The sequence below is a fragment of the Melospiza melodia genome, chromosome 2, assembly GCF_035770615.1.
Source record: "Melospiza melodia melodia isolate bMelMel2 chromosome 2, bMelMel2.pri, whole genome shotgun sequence".
NCBI classification, from domain to species: domain Eukaryota; kingdom Metazoa; phylum Chordata; class Aves; order Passeriformes; family Passerellidae; genus Melospiza; species Melospiza melodia.
The window spans coordinates 8,463,043-8,483,042 of record NC_086195.1 but is presented as its reverse complement, the minus strand read 5'-3'; the positions used below and the strand labels follow the sequence as shown (position 1 = coordinate 8,483,042).

Sequence of the window (20,000 nt, the reverse complement as noted above, 5' to 3'; positions counted from 1 at the left end):
GTCCACAACCACTTCTCAACCTCATTGCTGTGCTTGCACTGTGTTGTGCTTATCTCCAGGAGCCAGAACAGAAGCATTTGTCAAGAAAAGTGCTGCCCTACCTCTGCAGGGCCCCTTCCCCAGCCACATCCTCATCCTTCTCACTGAGCTCTTGTCTGCTATTACCAACAGCTCTTGGCTCCACAGCCATCTGGCTATCAGTGTTTGAGACATACACATTAGCCCTTTATCTGCTGACTCAATTTGTATCACCCACTCCATGCATACTCTTAGCCACTGTTTTTCAGGAAGGTTGGTGTGGAAACCCAGGGCATCAGGAATATTTGTTTGCTCTGGGGTGCCCTGACCCCCAGGGGAACACTGACTCTGACCCTCATTCATGGAGAAAGTTTCCTAAACTTCAAGACAGACTGGAATCCACAAAAGTGTGAAATAGATTATAGAGAGCAGTGTAGGTGTATCACTTGGTGAGAAATTTAGATTTTGGGATTTTTAGTATGTTGTGGATGGAAGCAAGATGGAGGGCACAGGGTGTTGTCCTGGGTTTCTTCTTCCTTCTTCTCCATGGGTTTGGGTGGCATTTTGTCATTGGGCAGAAAAGTCCCCAATGCAGCTCTTTGGGATCAGTTATTGGGTTAAAAGGGAAAATAATCCAGGTGCCAGCTCTTCATTGGATAGTTTAGTCTTAAAAGGCCTTGTACCAAGAAATTGTTGCCATTTTGTGCCTTCTAATGACAAGCTGCCAAACTCGCAGTAGTGAGACTGTTTTACTGATAAGAAATAATAAACGCCTGAGTCCAAACATGAATTACCGCCTGAAGTGCCTTCAGTCTAGACCCAGAGAAACCGACAGGGTGGGTAGTGGGATACCACGGCCATCAGTGGAGGGGACAGCAGATGGAGCGCTCCCAAAAGCTGGAGTTCCCTGTAAGTTTGGGCGCCCGGACGCGGCACAGGCGCAGCGAGGCTGCAGGCGCCGCTCACACCACGCGGTGGTGCCAAAGCGCCCGGGTTTGGGACGCGCTCCCACCTGCCCGGGGCCGGGCCAGCCCGCCCCAAAACACCGGGAAAAGGTGAAGGGAGAGGAAACGCACGGATAGCTACCATTGGTACGCACCTCACACATGCGGGTTCTCTGCGCAGTTTCAGTTCTTTCTCACACATTCTGTTCCTCATTAGCGCTGCGATGTCAACATAGAGAAGCCGCGCGTACCTTTAATTATATCAATTAGCCCTAAAACTACATTCATCCCCTATCTTCAATGATGTTAAAATACATTTAAATGTGTTTTGATTAAGTAGACTTAACAAAAAAAAATTGTTTAAGTGACTTTGAAATCACTAAAATTAAGTGAATTACAGATGACCATCTTCCTCAGAACTGTTGCATCAACATTATAGTCTCAGCAGTGTTGTGTTCTAGAACAATATGTAAAATAAATTTCTAAAAGTTGGCTGTGATCAGTGAAGGCAGAGAGTGGCTGAGAGGGCAGTACAGGCTGAAGTACAGGGCACAGAGGAAAGGTTCTCCTTGTCTTCCCACTGACCTGCTGTAGGACCTCAGGTGAATCAGGCACCTCCTCAATACTCTGGTCCAGCCACTGCAAACTCTGCAGGACTGGGAGTGCCCATGACAAAACAGGGACACTCTCACCTCCAGTGAGCCCAGAGGTACAAGCAAACTCAGAGACAAGGCCGTGCTGAGAACTGTTAGAAAATCCCAAAGTCTACTGGAGCTGCATCACGAGATCACAATTTTGACCTCATGACATTTGTACTGATACACAAAAAGAGCCATATAATTTTCTTTATATGATGTGCATATAGAACCTAGCAAAAAGAACCCTAAAATGGGCTTCTTGTGCATATTTGGAAGCTTTAACTGTAGCTCAGCTCTACAGAGAGAAAACTGGCAATCCTCTTTAAGACAACTATTGACTGACAGAAGTAAAAGAGAAAGGCACTTCTCCTTTCAAAAAGAAAAAAATATACAAGACAAATCTGCCTTTAGAGAGGGAAGAACTCACATTTTGCTTATTTTTTTGAGTCCTCAGGATATCAGCTCTGACATATCCTAAGATTTGGCTCAGAAACAACAGGTTTGGTTTGGGTTTTTAATGGTTTTTGAGGGTTGTTTTTGAGTCCTTTAGAAATTATTTGAGCCATCTTTGATTTATTTAGCCTTGCTATCCACATTTGCAAAAACAACTGTTTCTGCTTACATAGATGGAGTGTGCAAATGGGGATGGGAATGAGGAGATCACAAAGCAATTCAGCAGCAAGGACCAACAACTTTTCACATGAGACCTGTATAAATTGCACCCAGTATAAATCACCAAGATGGGCTAAATTGTCTCATCTCTCACCTCCCAGGATGTCAGCAGCCCCCAAACTAACTGCCCAACACAGTCCCCTTGTCCCATTCCCCCACCACACCAGGACAGGGGTTGCCCAACTGACTGTACTGTTTATTCACATTCAACCAATGTGTCAGGATCAGAAAACATAACAGAAAAAAGAGTTCTGTCTGCTCAATTTTATTTTAGAATCTTCTGCTTAACCTCTGTGTATAAATTTCCTTTGAGACTGCAAATCCTAGTACCAAAAGGGGCATTGCTTCCCCTGTGTGCTTCTGGAGCTGGTAACTCCAAGTGGCACCTGGCACTGGGATTTCATTCTTTCCAGTAGGATACAACTGCCTCGGTCATCACAGCAGCCAGAAAAATATTTTCCAGTTAAAGCATCATTCTGGAAATGATGGTTGAGACAATTACTTTGCTAGCAACCAGCCTGGATTTAGTAGTAACACAGTAAAATCCAGTGATCACACAGCAGGCCAGTTCAGACCAATGTGGGCTCTTTGACTCAGCCTTTTCCTCATATTCCCTTTTCTACCATCATTTCACCCATAACACTGCTGGTACAGACAGGGCTGCAGCCAAAGGCAGCATCCAAGTGCCTGGTGAGCAATTCCTGCTGAAGACATTTCTGCACAGCACACTCCTAAAACAGCCAGGGAACGCTGGTATTTTGCCTACAAATGGCACATTGATTTTGTGACTGCTGCTAGCACTATATGGCTTTATAAAAATTATTTCTGACCTAATGTGCATGTTGTCTCAATTTTTCACTTACCCTGAGCAGAAGCTCCAAATGAAATCAGTTTAATAGAAGAATTTTACCGCATGTAGATTTTGTCACAAGTATTGCTTTACAGGATTACAAAAGTCACTCTCTTCAAAGCACAGCTGGGATCTAAATTAAGCCTAGAGAAAATAGCTAGAACTCTGCCAGCCTCCAAAGTGATGGTATTATTCTCTTATATTGGGCTTCACTGACACACAGATATACCCAGTGGGCACTAGAAACCAGTACAGAGTTTGTGAGACTTGACTGTTTCATAATAAAATTTATTGCTTCTATTTATTATTTTCCCAAAGAAGAAACCAAGATGAGAACAGGAAAACATAAGATAGAGAATTCTTCAGAAACCATGTTTGCATTGTGATTTCAAGAACAGCAATTTGAGAAGCAGAGAAGGAATATAAGACTCTTCAAATACAGAACTCTGATTTCTCTTCCATTTCTAGAATTACATTATAGTATTCCTAGCACCACGAGTTCAGAAAAAGAAAATGAGAATGTGAAATGCTAAAGTCTCCAAAATACAATTCCCTCTGCAAATGGGAAAAAAATAACATGATACTCTTTTGTTGTGGTATGACTTTCAGAGTGAATGCTTTATGGAAAACAGTGTCAAGAGATTAATTTTAAAAATTTGAAATGATTGCTAACATGCACAGATAAGAAACACAGAGAGAGTAACAGGTATAAGAGAAATAACTTTTTCAAAACAGTCTTATTCACTCTGGCACCTTCTTTTCCACATCACATTTGTAAGAAATCCTTAATTTAGATGAAGAAACTTCTTCCCTCATATGATCCTTTTCCTGTTTGGTGGTTCCCACTACCTTCCAATTCTAAGATACAACCACATCCACCCAATGTCCTCTAGCAGTTTCAGAAATTTACTGCCTTGAGTCATTCTTTTTGCCTTATTTCTATGCACATTTTGGGTGTAGACACAATCTGAAGGGAGGGTAAGGGGCAGGACAAAGCATACCTGCAGTTCATTTGTACTTCAGACTACAAGGTGCAGGAACAATGTTTTCCTAAACAGACAAAACTTTGTGAAATGATGCTAAAATATACACAGTAAATGGCACACTGCACTGGCAAAGTCAAGTGCCCAAGGGACAGCAAAGGCCAAAAATAAGGTAACCCACATAACCTTAATCCAGGACCCATGGGCTTACATGTTGTGCTAGCATTATCAGTTTACAGTACAGAATATTATCTTTTCAAAGTCATCATGCCTTGTTCATGCACAAACCAGCTGGGCTCACAGAAAAGCAATCATTCAATATCTTTGTTGTTCACTGATCCAGGCTTTCTCTGCCATGTGTTTTTCTAATCCTGTTCTGAAAGCAGAAAAGCCCATCAGGAAACAACTTATTTTGATCATATCTTTGCCACAGTACTCAGGTAATCTCACAATTTTTTTTATTTTTTTGCATTTATTTCAGAAAAGCTATTATGTAGTGCAGGTTTTGTGACATGCAATACAGAGTAAGAAATGAGTGGGTATTAATTTGAAGTGCTCATAACTTGCTTGGCTGGTGAGTTTTAGAGCACCCTATGCATCTGGCATGATTTTCATATTCAAGGTGTAGTTTCCACCTGGCAGCAGGAGGAGCAGGAGCTCCTCCTAATTTATGCAAAACAACTCTCAGACAAGGGGGGATTGCTATTGCCACCTATGAAAAGCTGAGTTTAAGTCATTTGCCCATTGTCACATACTATCATGAGGTAGTGGCAAGGACATAACTTTACTCTCTTAAATACTGTTTGCTGTAAACACACTTTCATTTTACTACCTGCATTTAAATACCTGTGCCCACTCACCCATTCTTCCAGACAACCATTTTCTTCCAGGTACAGAAATGTTGCTCAGGCACATTTTCAAAGTGTTTCTATAGTTGGCTGGAATTTTTAAATACAGAGCAGAATAGCTCTGGCCAAGTAGTTGTACGGGTAGTGATCCTTGGCATGTTCAGCACATAAATACAGTCTCTTACCACGTGGATCTGACACAGCAAAGCAGATAAAATGCTCCCTAGCACTGCTGGATTTCCTGTGAACTCACACACATTGCTTCCTGAGGAATCCAGGACAAAAAAGCTCACCAGAAAAAGACTATTTTGAATTAGATAATCTCAAGCATTTATTTGCATTTATTTTACAAAAGATGTTATGTGGTGCTGGTTTTGTGATGCATGATGCAGAGTAAGGAATTAGTGAGTATTAATTTGAAGTGCTCATGACACAGTTTTCCTTCCCATGCACTGAGAGGCCTTAACCTCCCATCCAACATGGTAATTCACCCTCAAAGCCTGGTTTTGTCTGCCTTTATTGCAGAGAGCTCCATCAAGGTCCTTGAGCCTAAAAATGTACAAAGACCCCAAGAAATACTCGCAACTTCACAGAATGGATCGGGCTGGAAGGGACCACAGTGGGTCATCTGGTCCCACCTCCCTGCTCAAGCGGGGTCATCCCACAGCACATGGCACAGGATGTGTCCAGATGTGTCTGGAATATCTCCAGTGAGGGAGACTCCATGTCTTCTCTGGACAATCAGTTCCAGTGCTTGGTCACTCAGCAGGAAAGAAATTCTTCCTCATGTTCAGGTGGAACTTCCTGGCCATCAGTTCCTGTCCCATTGCCCCACAGAGCAGAGCCTGGTCCATGCCCTGAGCCTCCCTGCAGACACTGACAGGGATCAGGGCCCCTCTCTGCCCTCTCTTCTCAAGGCTGGACAGGCCCAGCTCCCTCAGCCTGTCCTCAGTGAGATGCTCCAGTCCCTCCATCATCTTTGTCACCCTCCATTGGACCCAGTCCAGCTCCATGTCTGTCCTGTCCTGAGGAGCCCAGAACTGGCGATCCTCAGGTGATCCTCACAGGGCTGAGAAGCAGGACCACCTCCCCTGATTGTGATGATCATGGGATTTGACAGGAATACTAAACATACACTGACCAAACTGCACAACCTGCCTGTTCCTATCGCTGGCACTGACAGCTGAAGTGAGATGAGCATGGCCTGGCCAGTCACTGAATTTGTTACTGCGGATGTTCTCAACAAAATTTAAGGAAGAAACAACTGAAGGTTTAATAAAGTAACATACTACACATAATTATACATATGCATTATAAAAATATACAATATATTATCTAAATTAGATAGGGGAATAGACAAGGGAAAGGAAGAGGACAACAACAGAGCCCGAAGGCCCCCTCACAGCCCCACACCCAACGCTGCCCTCCCCACACGGCCGCCCAGAGGCTGGGGCCGGCGCCTTGCTCTCTGAATGGTGCATTCGGCTGTCAATCACAGCTATGCCCCGCCCCGTCGATGTCAGGCTGACGGACATGGGTGGAGCAAGCCCCCTACCTCTCGCACTCCGATTGGCTGAATCCGCTGCCAGTTGGCTCCGCCTCCTCGCTGCTCCCTCTGGGTTTACAGTGCGGGGAGGAAAATGGTGCAGGACCTCTCGCGATCTGATTGGCCAAGTGGGAACGCCACTCAAATAAAGACTCCGCCCCTGGCGGACAGCTGACTGCTCAGCTCCGTGACAGGAACGGCGCTGCGCTGGCGATTGGCCAGCTCTGCTGAGACCCGCCCACCCGTCCTGAATACTGCTCGCCGATTGGCTGTGGCGCATGTCCGTCAGGCGGCGGGCGGGGCGCTCGGCTGTCTGTCCGCGGCCCGGCAGCGGCGGCTGATGGCGGACATGGGGCGGCGCGGCGGGGCCGGCCGGGCCCTGGGGCTGGCAGCGCTGGTGGCAGCGGCCTGTGTGGCCGGTGGGTGAGCGGGGCCGGCCCGGCACGGGGGAGCGCCGGGGGGAGCGGGCAGGGCTGCCCGGCTGCTGTAGGGAAGATTGCGGGAAAGGGGCCGGGCCGCGGCGCTGGGGAGGGGGAATGTGGGGGGAGAAGGTGAGGGGGGCTCTCGGTGTCTGTGGGTGCCAGGCTCAGGACCCAGCGGTGGCAGCGGGGGCTGTCACTGTGCTGCAGCTCCCTGCCCCCATCCACCTCCAGAGACCGTGCTCGAACGCTTTTATCCTGTCCCTTTCAATCCGAGCTCTGGTTTATATTCAGTTATAAGTTTCTATAATTTTATTGTGTAAATCCGTTATATAACATTATTTTTATAATTATATCACAAAATTATTACATAAGTTTATATAATATCTTGTCTATTTTTATAATGCATATGTATAATTATGGGTAGTGTGTTACTTTATTAAATTAACTTATACTATGCACAAATTCTATTAAAATCCAGTTCTATAAGCTGAGACAGAGGGATTCAGATCAGAGACCAGGAACATTTTTCCCTGCCAGGGTGAGCCTTTGGAATAGGTTGCCCAGGGAGGTGATGGGGTCACCACCCCCGGAGGTGTTTAAGGGGCATCTGGACCTGGCACTGCTGGGTTCATGGTTGGACTTGATAGTCTTAGAGGTCTTTTCCAGCTCTGCTGATTCTGTGATAGACACAGATAATTTTGTTATTTTGCATGAATTTTCACGTTTTGCTGAGCTGTTTCTGTGGTCACTGCAGCCTCTCTGTTACCCGCTGTGAGTCAGGCTCATGATGGCACTTCCAGGCCCTGTAAATATTTCCCACCCAATGTTCAACCCTTAGCCTTCACAAAGGCTTTTGAGAACTTGAGGTACAGTTTTGGCAGGGTAGGAATTAGGTTCTCTATTCCATAGACAATTGGAGGGAATCTGTTGATGTTCCCAAGTTCAAATTTAGTTTTAATCGTTGTTATGTTGAGCAACAGTCTTGAATTTCCCTTCCAGTTGTGAAGGGTTGATGCTCTGATTCCATCCACCAGAGCAATCCTGCCCTAGGTGAGCCAGTTTGCCCTAAATAATGTGACTGTGTAACAGCCCTGTGAAGTCCTATGGATTTGTGGGCATTTTGTAAATTCTTACTTAAAGAAATTGGTCTGGAAACATTTCTGCCCTTCAAAATGTGGGTTGATCCACCATTAAAATTGGTAGCAGACCACCCAAGGAACGCATCAATTGAAATAAATTCTTGAATCTGCTCCATGAATGTCACTTGGCTTGGCCTCTTTCCTTCCTTCGCCCCCCTCCCCAGCCTGCACCTCAGACCTTTGTCCTGTGGTGTGTTTATCATAACATAGCTCAGATTTACTGTCAACATCTGTGTGCATGATCATGGGCCAGGCTTTGGAACAGCATCTTCAAGGTCACATTAGTTAAATTAATATTAGGGAGGTTTTTAGCTGCACAACACATCAGTTTGCTATTGCATTGTTTTTGTAAATGGCCTTTAGATTTGTAGATTCCCTGGAAAACTATTTTATATCACTGCTTGGATTGGTAACCAATTTTCAGTGATCATATGAATAAATACTTCTGTTTTCTTCAGACAGTTACCTTATTCATGTAATTTTGAGGTATGCAATCAGATTCATTGTATAATTAGGACTTGAACATACAGGCCTGCAAACAATTATTACTCTGTTACTTGGTTTTCTTATATCAAATCAGTTTTCTGGTGGCAGCCTACTCAGATTGCTCATTGGGGAGCAAATGCCTGAAATTTTGCATTGTTACTGCTTATGTACACCAAACAGGTTTCAAAATGTATTCAGATAAATGTTGGTGTACACAGTATTGCAGCTGTGCCTGAGTGACTTTAAGACAGGAAGCCAGGTTGAAACAAGCTCTTCTCTTATTTCTGTGGAGTCCTTTCTGACTTTGTTATGCAGTAAATTACTGTCATCACAAAACAGTTCAGAAATGTGCTTTTAGTCAACTTTGCTGTTCAGGTAATGGGGAGGAGAGTGAAGGGGAGTGAAAACCCAGTATTGCAGGCTGTGGCTCCCCACAATCGGCTCAGCTCCAGCTGCATCCAAGGCAGACAAACCTCTCCTGGTGTCATGAGGGGAGGAGCAGAGCAGGGACCCCAGAGCTGCTCTGCAGGAGCCAGGCTGTGCTGGCCCTGCCTGGTTTAAGCCAGCCCTGACAAATTCCACTGGCTGTGGGCTCAGTGGCTCTGGCTGCTGCCTGCATGAACAGAGGGGTTGTGCCAAGCAGTCCTGGAAGCAGACAGAGCTGTGTTGGTGCTTTGTGAGCTTAGCAGGGTTTTGGAGTCTGCCTGGGTCCATGGAGAGTTCACTTTACCAGCTCTGAGCTGTGAGGCTGCTTGTGGCTTGTGGGATCTCAGCACCTCAGGACTGATGTGCAGAGTGACCGAGACCACCCTTGGGGGGCTTGGAGGTCCTGGAATGTTGCCAGAAGTGTCTGGTGGCTGGACTTTGATCCTACACAGGAGACGACACCTGTATGAGGACTGGGAGGATTTCACTGGGGTGAATGGTGAAGGGATAAGTTAATTAGAGTGTAAAACACAGGGTTTAGGATTTCTGTACAGGGGGGTCTAGAGAAGTAAGATGGAGGAATTGGGGCATGTCCTGTTCTTCTTCTTCTTCTTCTTGGCCTCCATCTTCTGTGGTGATGGTGGCACTTTGGGATAGGTTATTACTAGAAGTGCACCGGTTAATAAGGGTAGAAGGTATTGGGGAAAAATTATAAATATTGTATACGTAACTTCGAGTATAAAGATAAGTGACCGCCCCGGGGGCTCTCAGTGTGCTCATGGCTGGCTGCTGTGCAGACCTCTGTCGGGCTGAAAGAAAATCTTTTAGATAAACAATTAATAAACACCGAGACCGAGACAAGATCAGAAGTCTCTCCTCGTCCTTTGAAGCGCGGGCTGTCCAAGGCCACCCCGGGCCTTTCCAGGTCACCTAAACAGCCGAGAAACCGAGCAAGTGGCATCCCTGAGCTATCTCCGGGCATAAATCAGCCAGGAAGAAACAGAAATCTACAGTGGCTGTGCTGCTGTTGGAATAACTGTCCTGCTTTTGTTAACGTGGATCTGTTCATTCTCAGTCACTGCTGTACAGAAACCCCACTTTGTGTTCCAGAGCATTATGTGATCAGTTCTCATTGCTGCCTTTCCATAAACTGATAGGCATGGGAGGGAGGAAGAAGCCCTGAAAGCTCAGATATGTTTTCCCTGTTCCTGCAGGACCCTGACCTGTCTGTGTCTGTTGCAGGGGTGTGTGGGGGTGAGCTCAGCATCCTGCGCTCCCCTGCCTCGGTCGCGTTCCGCGATGGGAATTGGCCGATCCCGGGCGAGCGCATCCCGGACCTTGCTGCCCTCACCATGGGCTTCTCTGTGCAAGAGGTAAGTTGCAGGTCTTGATTGTGAAATGTCTCTAAGCTACAGACCTGCTCACTCTGCAAATCTTCCTGTCATGTGCTGGAATATATAAAATATTGCCCTGTTTGTCTTGAGGAAAGCATGACTGGACAGAGGTGGTTTCCAGGACAGAGCTGTGTGGGTCATGTGAGCAGCCAGAGGCTGTGCTGGCTGGCTAATTTGAGTCACCAGCTGTAAAAGGAATCCTGCAGAGGCTGCTCCTCAGTTCCTCTGAGACCTAGCTGAGTGCTGGGTCCCCCCATCCATGGTCACAAACTGAGAACCTGTGGGACCCCTGTCACTTCTTGCACACAAGCTCTCTGTAGGGCCCTGCTCCTGAGTAATCTCAAGACTGAGAATGGCTTGGCAAGGCAGGCATTTTGTCAGGTCAGCAAGCTGTCTGCTGAGCAGAGTTAGAACAAGTGTGTTGGTTACTTAGGAAATAATCCAAAACCTTGGAAATGTGATTTGTGGTAGTGTTTCTCCACATTAAGTATTCAGATATAACTTTAGCAGTGTTTATAGTGGGGCACATGAGCAGGAGCACTTGGATTGATTCCATCTTGCCTACTGAATTTTTTTGCTGGGCTTCAGCAGGGATGAGTGGCTGTTGAAGCAGTAGATGAAAGTGTAATAGCCAGATATCTTTGGCAGTGTCTGTGTGCAGCCAGATACTGAAATCTGCAGCCTGAGGCATTCTCACAGTGCTGGTGAGGGCAGCCAGCTCTCATTTCTTCCATACATCAGCTAGGGAAGAGGTCTGATAAGGCTGGTTTCAATGCAAGGCTGCTTAGCCTGTGTTTTGGAATTTGAAATACCTTCCTGTCAATTAGTTTGACTTTTTTTGACATCAGACTAGTAACAAACTTGTATGAGTAGTATGACTAAGGAGTAAATGTTGATAATTTTATCAGGAAAAACCAGTATATTGAATGGTATTGTGTGTGTTGCACATAAGGACACCCAGAAAAACAGCAGAGTTTGACCTGTTCTGTTCATTTGGCATCCTGGTCATCCAGGGATGTGTCATGGGTATGATGGAAAAAGGTGTTCCAGTACTCACTCAGTGCCTTTGCCACAGCTTGGGATTCAGTTGTTGCTATGGGTCTGTAGCATCCTTTAGAAACAGTTCTGTTACTGTTAATTCAAATCCTAGGAGCAGGCAGGGGAGAAGTGTTTGATTATTCAGTTCAGCCCTGAACTGAGAGTTCCTCAAAGCTGTCCCTAAGGCAGAGGTCACTGTGTGGGCAGCTGCCAGCCCTGGTGAGGGGAGCACTGCAAAGCCCAGGCACTTCTTCTGCAGCTCACATCAAAGTGTGCTCCAGGAACATAAACTGACACTGCAGCAAGGCCACTGGAGAGAATTTGGAATTCTTAGTGCATTACATTGGGAATTCTCAGAAAGAGTAATTCAATATTCTTCCCTTGTTAAAGGAAAACAAAACCAAACCCCATTTTTGTCCCTGATGATGCTTTAAAAGGTTTTTCCTTTGCTTCTGTGAGGTGATACAAATAATAATGTTAATGACATTTAATTCTAAAATGGCTTTCAAAAAAAGGGCAGTTATGTCATTTACACAGATGGGGAAATCTGTTTGCCTTTATTCCAGACAGATGAATTTGTATTTGTATTTTGTGCCTGAATAAACCAGTCAGTAGCCTCCACTATGCTCTTACTGATTTGTAATTGTAGTAAGCTACTAAGAAATCTTTTTATATTTCTGTGTAAATTTGTACATTTAAGTTTAGTTGCCTGTTGTGATTGACATGTCCCTTTCTTCCCCTTCCTTTCTACCCTGTTTCTTTCTTGTACTGAAAATATAAAGATGTTAGTAGATTTTTTAAGTTCAGCCTTCACTTACTAAATACAGACTTAAGTATTTATAATTTAATTATGGCAAATAACTCCTCAAGTATCCATTATGTATAATGTTTTCTTAGTGTAGACTTTGCTATGAAGTTACTGGCAGCTTTTAAACTAACAATTCCTTTGTGGTTGACTGGAGGCATTACTCAAAATGAAAGCAGTGTAGCATTAACTTCCTTCCCCATGAAATTTCCAATAGGCTGTCCTGCACAGAGGCATTAACAGGAAAATAAGTTGTTTTGCTTTAATAGTGGGAAGAACTCTCGTCTTTGCCTGTGAAATTTAACTGTTTTTGTTATTTTGTGCTAGGACCTCCCCTGGCCCGGGCTGGGCGTGGGTGATCTGTTTCACCGGCCCCAAGCCACCGTGCTGGTGACAGTGAAGGGCGTGGACAAGTTGCCTGTGAAAGGGTTTTCTTACCCCATTGAGAATGTGAGTATCCACCTTTGGAACTGTCACCTGGTTCCTGGGACTCCTGTGCTCTAATGACAAGTACATGATGCTCTCTGTAGTCCCTGATGTTCACTCATTTCCTGCTTCACTGGAAGTTTGCACATCCCCATAACTGATGGATCAGTAACCTAGTCAGGATTCTGTACAAGGCCCTTGAGACCAGCCAGGGCTTCCAGTTCATCACCTCTGCTTGAAAGACAGCTAATTTTAATGTTTGTACCAATCCACTTCTTCCCACCAGTAACTTAAGATTTTAAAATCAGAATTGTTAAGTTTCCTGCTTCAGCTGAGTGTGTGATAACATTTTATATGGAGTTGATTTTTTGATGTACTGTATTGCCTTATAAGTGGTCTTTTGAGTTTTCCTCAAGTACTTGACTGTGAAATACAGCACTTAGAAACACATTCTATTATGCTGAGAAGAAACCAACACACAGTACATTTACCCACCACTGTCTATTTTTCTAAGGCTTCTCAGGCTTCTTACAGCAACAGAGAATCCTTCAGCTTGGAAGGAGCTCTGGAGATTCTCATCCAGCCCCTGATCAAGCAGTATCAGCCAGAGCAGGCTGACAGCACTGTGTTCAGTCAGGATCTGAGCATCTCCACAAATGGAGGCTCCATGACCTCTGGGCTGCCTCTGCCAGTATTTGACCACCCTTGGAGTGAAAAACTTAATTCTTGTGTTAAAATTTCCTGGGTTTAAATCTATGCTGTTGCCTCTTCTGCCATAGGATACTTGTAGTGAATGGAAATGTGCCATTCTGTGTCTTTTTTTTTAATAAAACCCACAAGTAAGTGTATAAAAAAATGAACAGTTCTATTTGCTTGCCAGTAATGGCACTATACTGTGCTAGCATTTTTTCTATTTTTAGTAGGTTTTTTATATGTGTCTTTTTTTGTTTCAGCAGTTGGTCTTTCTGCTGGGTATATTTTCACCCATCAGTTTTTTGTGGTTCATAACTTTCCATTTGCTGTGAGATTGTTTCCCTTTTGCATTGCTTCTATATTTGTTGGTCTTGTTTTACTGATAAACAAGGCTTTACTCTCAGCCTAAATAATCCTCTAAATTCACAGTCGTGGTCCCTTGGAGTTCTTCAGAGTATATTGTGTCTGCCACTTAAATAAAATGTCTGTTCATAGATACACAGGTGATGTTTTGTTTTGCACAAAGGTTCCTATTAATTATTATCACTTTGGAAATGTGCATCCCTTTACTTTTCTTTCCTTGTTGACATCGGTAGTGCCGCAGCCACACTATACAATCAGGAACGGAGAGGGGGCAGTGGGCCAGTGACATGAGCCATTTATTCAGCACATCAGTCTCAGCACATTGTCAGACAGTGGAGACAGGATGTTAACAGCTGGCTGATCCACAGGGAATGCCAAGGGGGTGTGACATTACAGCATAGCATAAAACTATCTCGGCTTAGATTTCAGCTAATCACACATAGAGCAACACATATTGACAAGAATTCTGTCCAGTCATATGAAACACATGTAATGGGAGGTAAAACAGAGACTGCTTCATAAGAGACAAAGAGCAGAGATCCATTCATACTAACTTTCTAAAGATATACATTAAATAACCTTGTTGCAATCCATAAGCCAGTTTACAGAGGTCTGTTGTTATTTGTCACATCTGCTCTACTGCTTAGAAAACTTTTTTGCTGTATGTGCAATGCTAACAAAACTTCTGCCTGAGGCCTGCCTTTTTAAACCATTTTCTCAAAACCCTCTAACTTTATGAATCCCAGCAAGTAGCCCCTGTTTAACCCAAAAATCTGACTTTGTCTTCCAGGCTGTTCCTTTCAGTCTGGACAGTGTTGCAAATGCCATCCACACTCTGTTTTCTGAGGAGACCCCCGTGGTGCTGCAGCTGGCCCCCAGTGAGGAGGTGAGCATTGATTCACTCCCGGTTCCACGTGTCCCAAATGGGGAATCCTCTTTCCACTTGAGTGGCTGGAGCAAACCCAGTGGATCCCATGAAACTGTGGCTGGTTGGTGGTTGGTGTGTGTGTGGAGGAGCAGGCAGGGGCAGTGCTGGCAGTAACCATGGCTGTTCCTGCAGAGGGTCTACATGGTGGGCAAGGCCAACGCCGTGTTCGAGGACCTCTCTGTCACCCTGCGCCAGCTGCGCAGCCGCCTCTTCCAGGACAGCTCCATCCTCAGCTCCCTGCCCCTCAACTCCCTCAGCAGGAACAACGAGGTAAAGCACATCCAGCACTGGGAACTCCTATGGGGCTTCTTTTAAAGAATATTCTTAGTTAGCTTGTGTTTTTCTCCTTTCTTGCTTTTTCTTCCCTCTTTCTTTGCCTAAGAGCCCCCTCCTAATTTTTTCTAACTGAATTAACTAAGTTCAAACATTTTTTTCTAAGTAACTTTATTGAAAGAGTTATTTCCTTCTAGCATGTTCTGATGTTGTAGCAGACAACTGTTATAAAATACTTGCAACAAAACAAACCCTAACTTGGGTTTCATCAAAGGAAGTACTTGTCTCTGCCTCTCCCCTCAGGTTGACTTGCTTTTTCTGTCAGAACTTCAAGTCCTACATGATATTGCAAGCCTGGTAAGGTGTTTTGAAATATTTTCATATGTGTTGTGTCACAAACTTCAGAGATCTTTAAAATAGAGAAGCCATAGCCAGGATATGTGGCAACCAATGATGCATAATTCTATTGTGTCATCAGCTAGTTCCATCAGCTTAAATAATGAATTCTCTTTGTACCAGCCCCATCAGTGCAATTGCGAATGAGAGCTTTAATCATCTGTAGTTTTCTTTTGTGTTGTGTTTGGTCAGAACAAGGGCAGTTCTGAAATACTCAATGAAGAATCTGCTGGGGCTTTCTTTGGTGTCTAACTTGAGAAGTATAATGGTAGTTAAGAACATGTTCGTTGCCCTGTCCACCATTTTACTTCAAAATATCTGAAAAGGCTGGAGTGACTTTTGTGCCATGAGTAGTGATGATGGTAGAAATGCTCCAATGGAGAGGGGTGAGCTTTTAATTCTCAGGATCTTTTTACTAAGAAGCTGCTGTCTTGTTGCTGTGGTTTAGGGTTTGTTTTAGTGGGTCAGTGGTGTGTGGGTCTTTTTGTTTCATTTTGGTCTGGCTTTTTCTGTGTGTCCTTTAAGCTGCAGCTCTTAACTGTTGAAGTGAAAGGAAGAATTGTGGAAAAACTCAAAAATTCACATTAGGTAAAGGGCTGGTGGAGACAAATGGTGCTTTTGAGAAAATGAGGTGGAACAACTTCTGTTTTGCAGGCTAGAAATGCTGCAGTTTAAGTGGTTAGAAAGATGGGATTAAATTCCTTGTTTGCAGGGGCTGTTGTCTTGTGCAGGCAAATATCAGTGCTGCATCTTCTCACCTGCAGAAATGCAAGAATGTCACTACTGTCCTTTGAGATAATTTGGATTATATTAGTTGGATTTTCTCAATATTGGAAGATACTTCTCAAATAAATTACTTTTGTATGTGGACAACACAAGGTGGAAGTTGCAATCTACTGAGCTTTGCAAGGGCCAGTTTCAGACAAGGAAATGCTATTATCTAAGTCTTGTACTTATGTGGTTTTGTTTTCTCTGAGTTTTATTTTCATGGCAGTTACAGAACAAAGATTCTGATGTCAATAAATATTCTATTTCTTTTTAGTACAGCTATCTATTATGTGGATGTAACTTCATGTTAGGAACAGATGCTACATAATAATCATCTGCTTTCTTCTGTAGAATTAAAAAAAGAAACAATTATGGACAACTTCTAGTTAAATTGGCAAGAATTCCATTTCCTGATTATGGAATATGACTGTAAAAAGTGAGACAGGATTAGTCCAAGTAAATTGACTTTGTGCAATGTGTTTTTAAAGTAACCTGTGTGTAAATTAATTTCTTTGTGCCCTCCATGCTGTGCCCAAGCTGTCTCGACACAAGCACTTGGCCAAAGATCACTCTCCAGACCTTTATTCCCTGGAGCTCTCTGGCTTGGAAGAGATTGGGAAACGATATGGGGAGGACTCTCAGCAGTACAAGGATGCTTCTCAAATTCTTGTAGACTCTTTGCAAAAGGTATATTGTCTGCCTAATGAACAAAACTCATGGTAATACTAAGAAAATAATTTTTATTTTAATTACAAAGAAGTAACTTCATTAGTGTTGGCTTGCCTAATGCTTGTTTTTTTGTTTTGTTTTTAAAATGCTGTTGTTTAGTTATAAAATTGAATGTTACAATTTGCCTCTCTGGAAAGCGTTGGTGTGATTCCACAATGTGTTTAGATATTTTGAATAAAGGAGTAGGGGTGTATTGAAACCTTGTATCAACAGGACTTGATATGTTTGTTTTTCTTAAACAAACACCTTGCATTTGAAAGCAGCAGAATGCCTCACAAAAAGAGGCTTTTGGAAATATCTTTATCCCAAGATGCAGTGGTTAGTTTTCCCTTGCCCACAAAGCTATGTAAATGTAAATTTCTACAACTTTAAAATAACATCAGCGTGCTCAAGAAAGTAATTCTTCATTACATAATCATTAGTTAAATTTTTATTAAGATCAGTCACTTTTGAGAGCTTCCAAAGTGTGATGAAAAAATTCAAAACCATCAATTTGGTAAGCCAAGTACTTGTTTTCTCTAAGCATTGCTCTTTGGCCTCTTCGACCTTAAGGAAATATGTTTAAATAGTAGACATATTAGCATTTGATTAAAATATTCAGGTCCCAGTGGGAGTTTGAGAACCTGAATATTTTATTGGAACTGACAGACACACAAATAGGAATGATGTGGGGATGGGCCTTTTGTAAAAGGGAGAACAGAGTAAGTTTCAGCCCAGAAAGCAAGCAGAAGCTACAGTCTGCTGAACAGTGACTGGGGGTTTGAAAAGGCCTTGTAAACCAGGGGAAGGCTGACACTTGGTGAAATTCTAAAATAGTGTAAACTATTGTAGCTTTCCATAATTATTCCTGAAGCTGACATCTTTTATTTTACTACATCTTGCTAACAAAACTCTGCTTAATTCCTGGCTACAGTCTAGGCTTCCAATTAAATTTTCTTTTGCAGTTTGCAGATGAGATGTTTAATCTCTATGGTGGGAATGCAGTAGTAGAAGTGGTGGCTGTGAAGGAGTTTAACTCTCCCCTCTCAAGGAAGACCCGCTCAATTCTCCAGGCTTCACAGGTAGCAGAGCCACATTTTTCTACATCTCATTTATTAAAAGTGATCCAAAGTGTATCAGTTCACCTGAGTGTAAACTTTTTAAGGACTAAAATACTGACTGACTTAGGTGTGGGTACAGCTTACTTATTTGTCATTCAGTAACTTCACTTGAGGAGGCCTCTGGGGGTCATCCAGTCCAACCTACTGCTCAAAGCAGGACTAATTTAGGAGCTAGATCAAGTTGCTCAGGTTCTTGTCCAGCAGAGTTCTTGGAAAGTCCATCCCTGGAAGTCCCACAGCCTCTCTTGCATTAACCACTTTCATAGTGAAAACTCTTTCCCTTATGCCTTGTTAGAATTTGCCTTTCTGTGTTGTCTCCCCAGTGCAGGCCAGTCCTGCCTCCCAGCTGTGCGAAAACAACTTTTCCTTGGCTGGATTCCATGATGCAGTGTCCTGTGTCATTCCAGAGGCTCTGCTGGCTCCTATTCCCCTTGTCCCCCAGGAGCTCCAGTCCCTCTCTGCAGCTGCCCAGCCTGTGCTGTCACCTGGGTTGTTCTGCCCCAGGTTCAGGACTTTGGATTTCATTTTCCTGTCATGTTCTTCTTTCGGGTTGCACTGATGCCACTCACATCATCACTTTTTTGCATTCTGTGCCCTTGCATCAGATTTGTCTAGACAAAATGCATCTCTCTTACTTAGCTTGTCAGACTTTGGATGGTGTCAAGATGTTTGGTGTGCAAGCTCACTTTAGATTAATAAATATTTTCTTTGTTGCAGAGTAAAAATGAAAATCCATATAACCTTGCCTATCCGTACAACTACGACTACTCTGTAATCTTCAACATTGTCCTGTGGATGATGATAGGGCTTGCTTTAGCTGTGATAGTTATCTCCTACAACCTGTGGAACATGGATCCTGGCTATGACAGCATTATTTACAGGATGACAAATCAGAAGATAAGAATGGATTGAGCTGCACTGTATTTCAGCACAGGAAGATGATGAAGAGCAAGGTCTCCTTTAGCCTGTGTGGAAAACAAATGTTCTGATATGGTTAATTGTGGGAGTTTTTTAAAGGTGTATTTATTTCTAAGTATTTTTTCCCTCTTTCAAGACTATTTTAAATGTTAGTAGTAGCACCAGATGGGATTTAAAAATTGAAATCTGCTTGTTTAAAAAAACCAAAACAGCCCTCCCCAGAGTAATAGTTATTAAAGTGACATCATTCCATTTTTTTAATCTTGTAACATGAGTTTTTGAAATGCCCTGTACTGCCTCTGCCTGTGCAAACCAGATAAACTGAAATTATGATAGCAACATATTGTTTGAAACTTTTGCACTGGAAGATCAAAAATTATAGCTAAATTGTTGTGTTGTATATTATGAACCAGCTGTAAATGTTTGATGTAAATATTTGTAATGGTTATATGTAACTTCAGAGAGGATAGTAAATATTCTTCAGTAAAATACTAAATATAGAAGTACTTCTATCAGCCTAGGACTCTAGTAGCAGAAATGCATTTTGATCTCATGCTGATGGCTCAGAGGTGAGCTGTACACAGAAGGATCCTTTCCCCAGGACTTCAGTGGTTGGGAGGTGACTAACACTGGTGTGGCTGCTCTGTGCTGTGCAGTCTGCAAATCCTGAAGCAGCACCAGTCTGGTCATGGTCTGATGTCACAGTTGAGAGTTCCTGTTATGATGCTTCATGTTCCTTCCATTTGTGTTGATGTTATTATTATAAAAAAAAAATCAGTTCTTTTTGATGATAAGAGTGGACCAACACTTGATTTAAGTATACCTGGATTATAGTCCTGCTTCAACATTCAATAAAACAAAGAACAGTTGTTCTGGAATGCATTTATTCCTTGTGGCTTTGTAGATGTGGATACATCTGTTTAGGATTTGTTGAGCTGACCAGGGCAGGTGTGGCAGCATCTGATGTGTGACACTGGCCCTAAGGCTGCAGCAGTTTAGTTCAAACTGTTCTTCAAAAGAAAAATAGTCTTGTGTGAATTTTCCTAAACCAGATAGTGAGTGTAGTTAAAACAAGTGGTTAATCTCTGGCTTGAGTCTTTTTTAGAATGACTTCTTCCTTAGAAATTTCTAAGGAAAATCTTTCAGACTTAGAGCAGCATGAATGGAAACTACTTGTTTATCATCTTGCCCTCTAAT

The 20,000-nt window shown here is 43.3% G+C and overlaps 1 protein-coding gene across 1 annotated transcript; it reads left to right on the top strand.

Moving 5' to 3' along the window:
- Nucleotides 1-6,815: 6,815 nt before the first annotated feature.
- ATP6AP2 (ATPase H+ transporting accessory protein 2) lies at nucleotides 6,816-19,681 on the top strand. The gene is made up of 9 exons (XM_063181912.1): nucleotides 6,816-6,918; nucleotides 10,215-10,345; nucleotides 12,537-12,659; nucleotides 14,482-14,577; nucleotides 14,752-14,889; nucleotides 15,196-15,249; nucleotides 16,594-16,743; nucleotides 17,730-17,846; nucleotides 18,603-19,681. Exons 1-9 carry the CDS (start codon nucleotides 6,840-6,842, stop codon nucleotides 18,795-18,797), a joined length of 1,083 nt encoding a protein of 360 aa, XP_063037982.1. The 5' UTR covers nucleotides 6,816-6,839; the 3' UTR covers nucleotides 18,798-19,681.
- The last annotated feature ends 319 nt before the right edge of the window (nucleotides 19,682-20,000 follow it).

What these genes read in the sequence shown, in the direction of transcription:
- ATP6AP2 (XM_063181912.1), top strand. Translation starts at nt 6,840, where the DNA reads ATGGCGGACATGGGGCGGCGCGGCGGGGCCGGCCGGGCCCTGGGGCTG. An exon ending in TGGGCTTCTCTGTGCAAGAG is followed by an intron (nt 10,346 to 12,536) that starts GTAAGTTGCAGG and finishes ATTTTGTGCTAG; the next exon opens with GACCTCCCCTGGCCCGGGCT. An exon ending in AGCTGGCCCCCAGTGAGGAG is followed by an intron (nt 14,578 to 14,751) that starts GTGAGCATTGAT and finishes CTGTTCCTGCAG; the next exon opens with AGGGTCTACATGGTGGGCAA.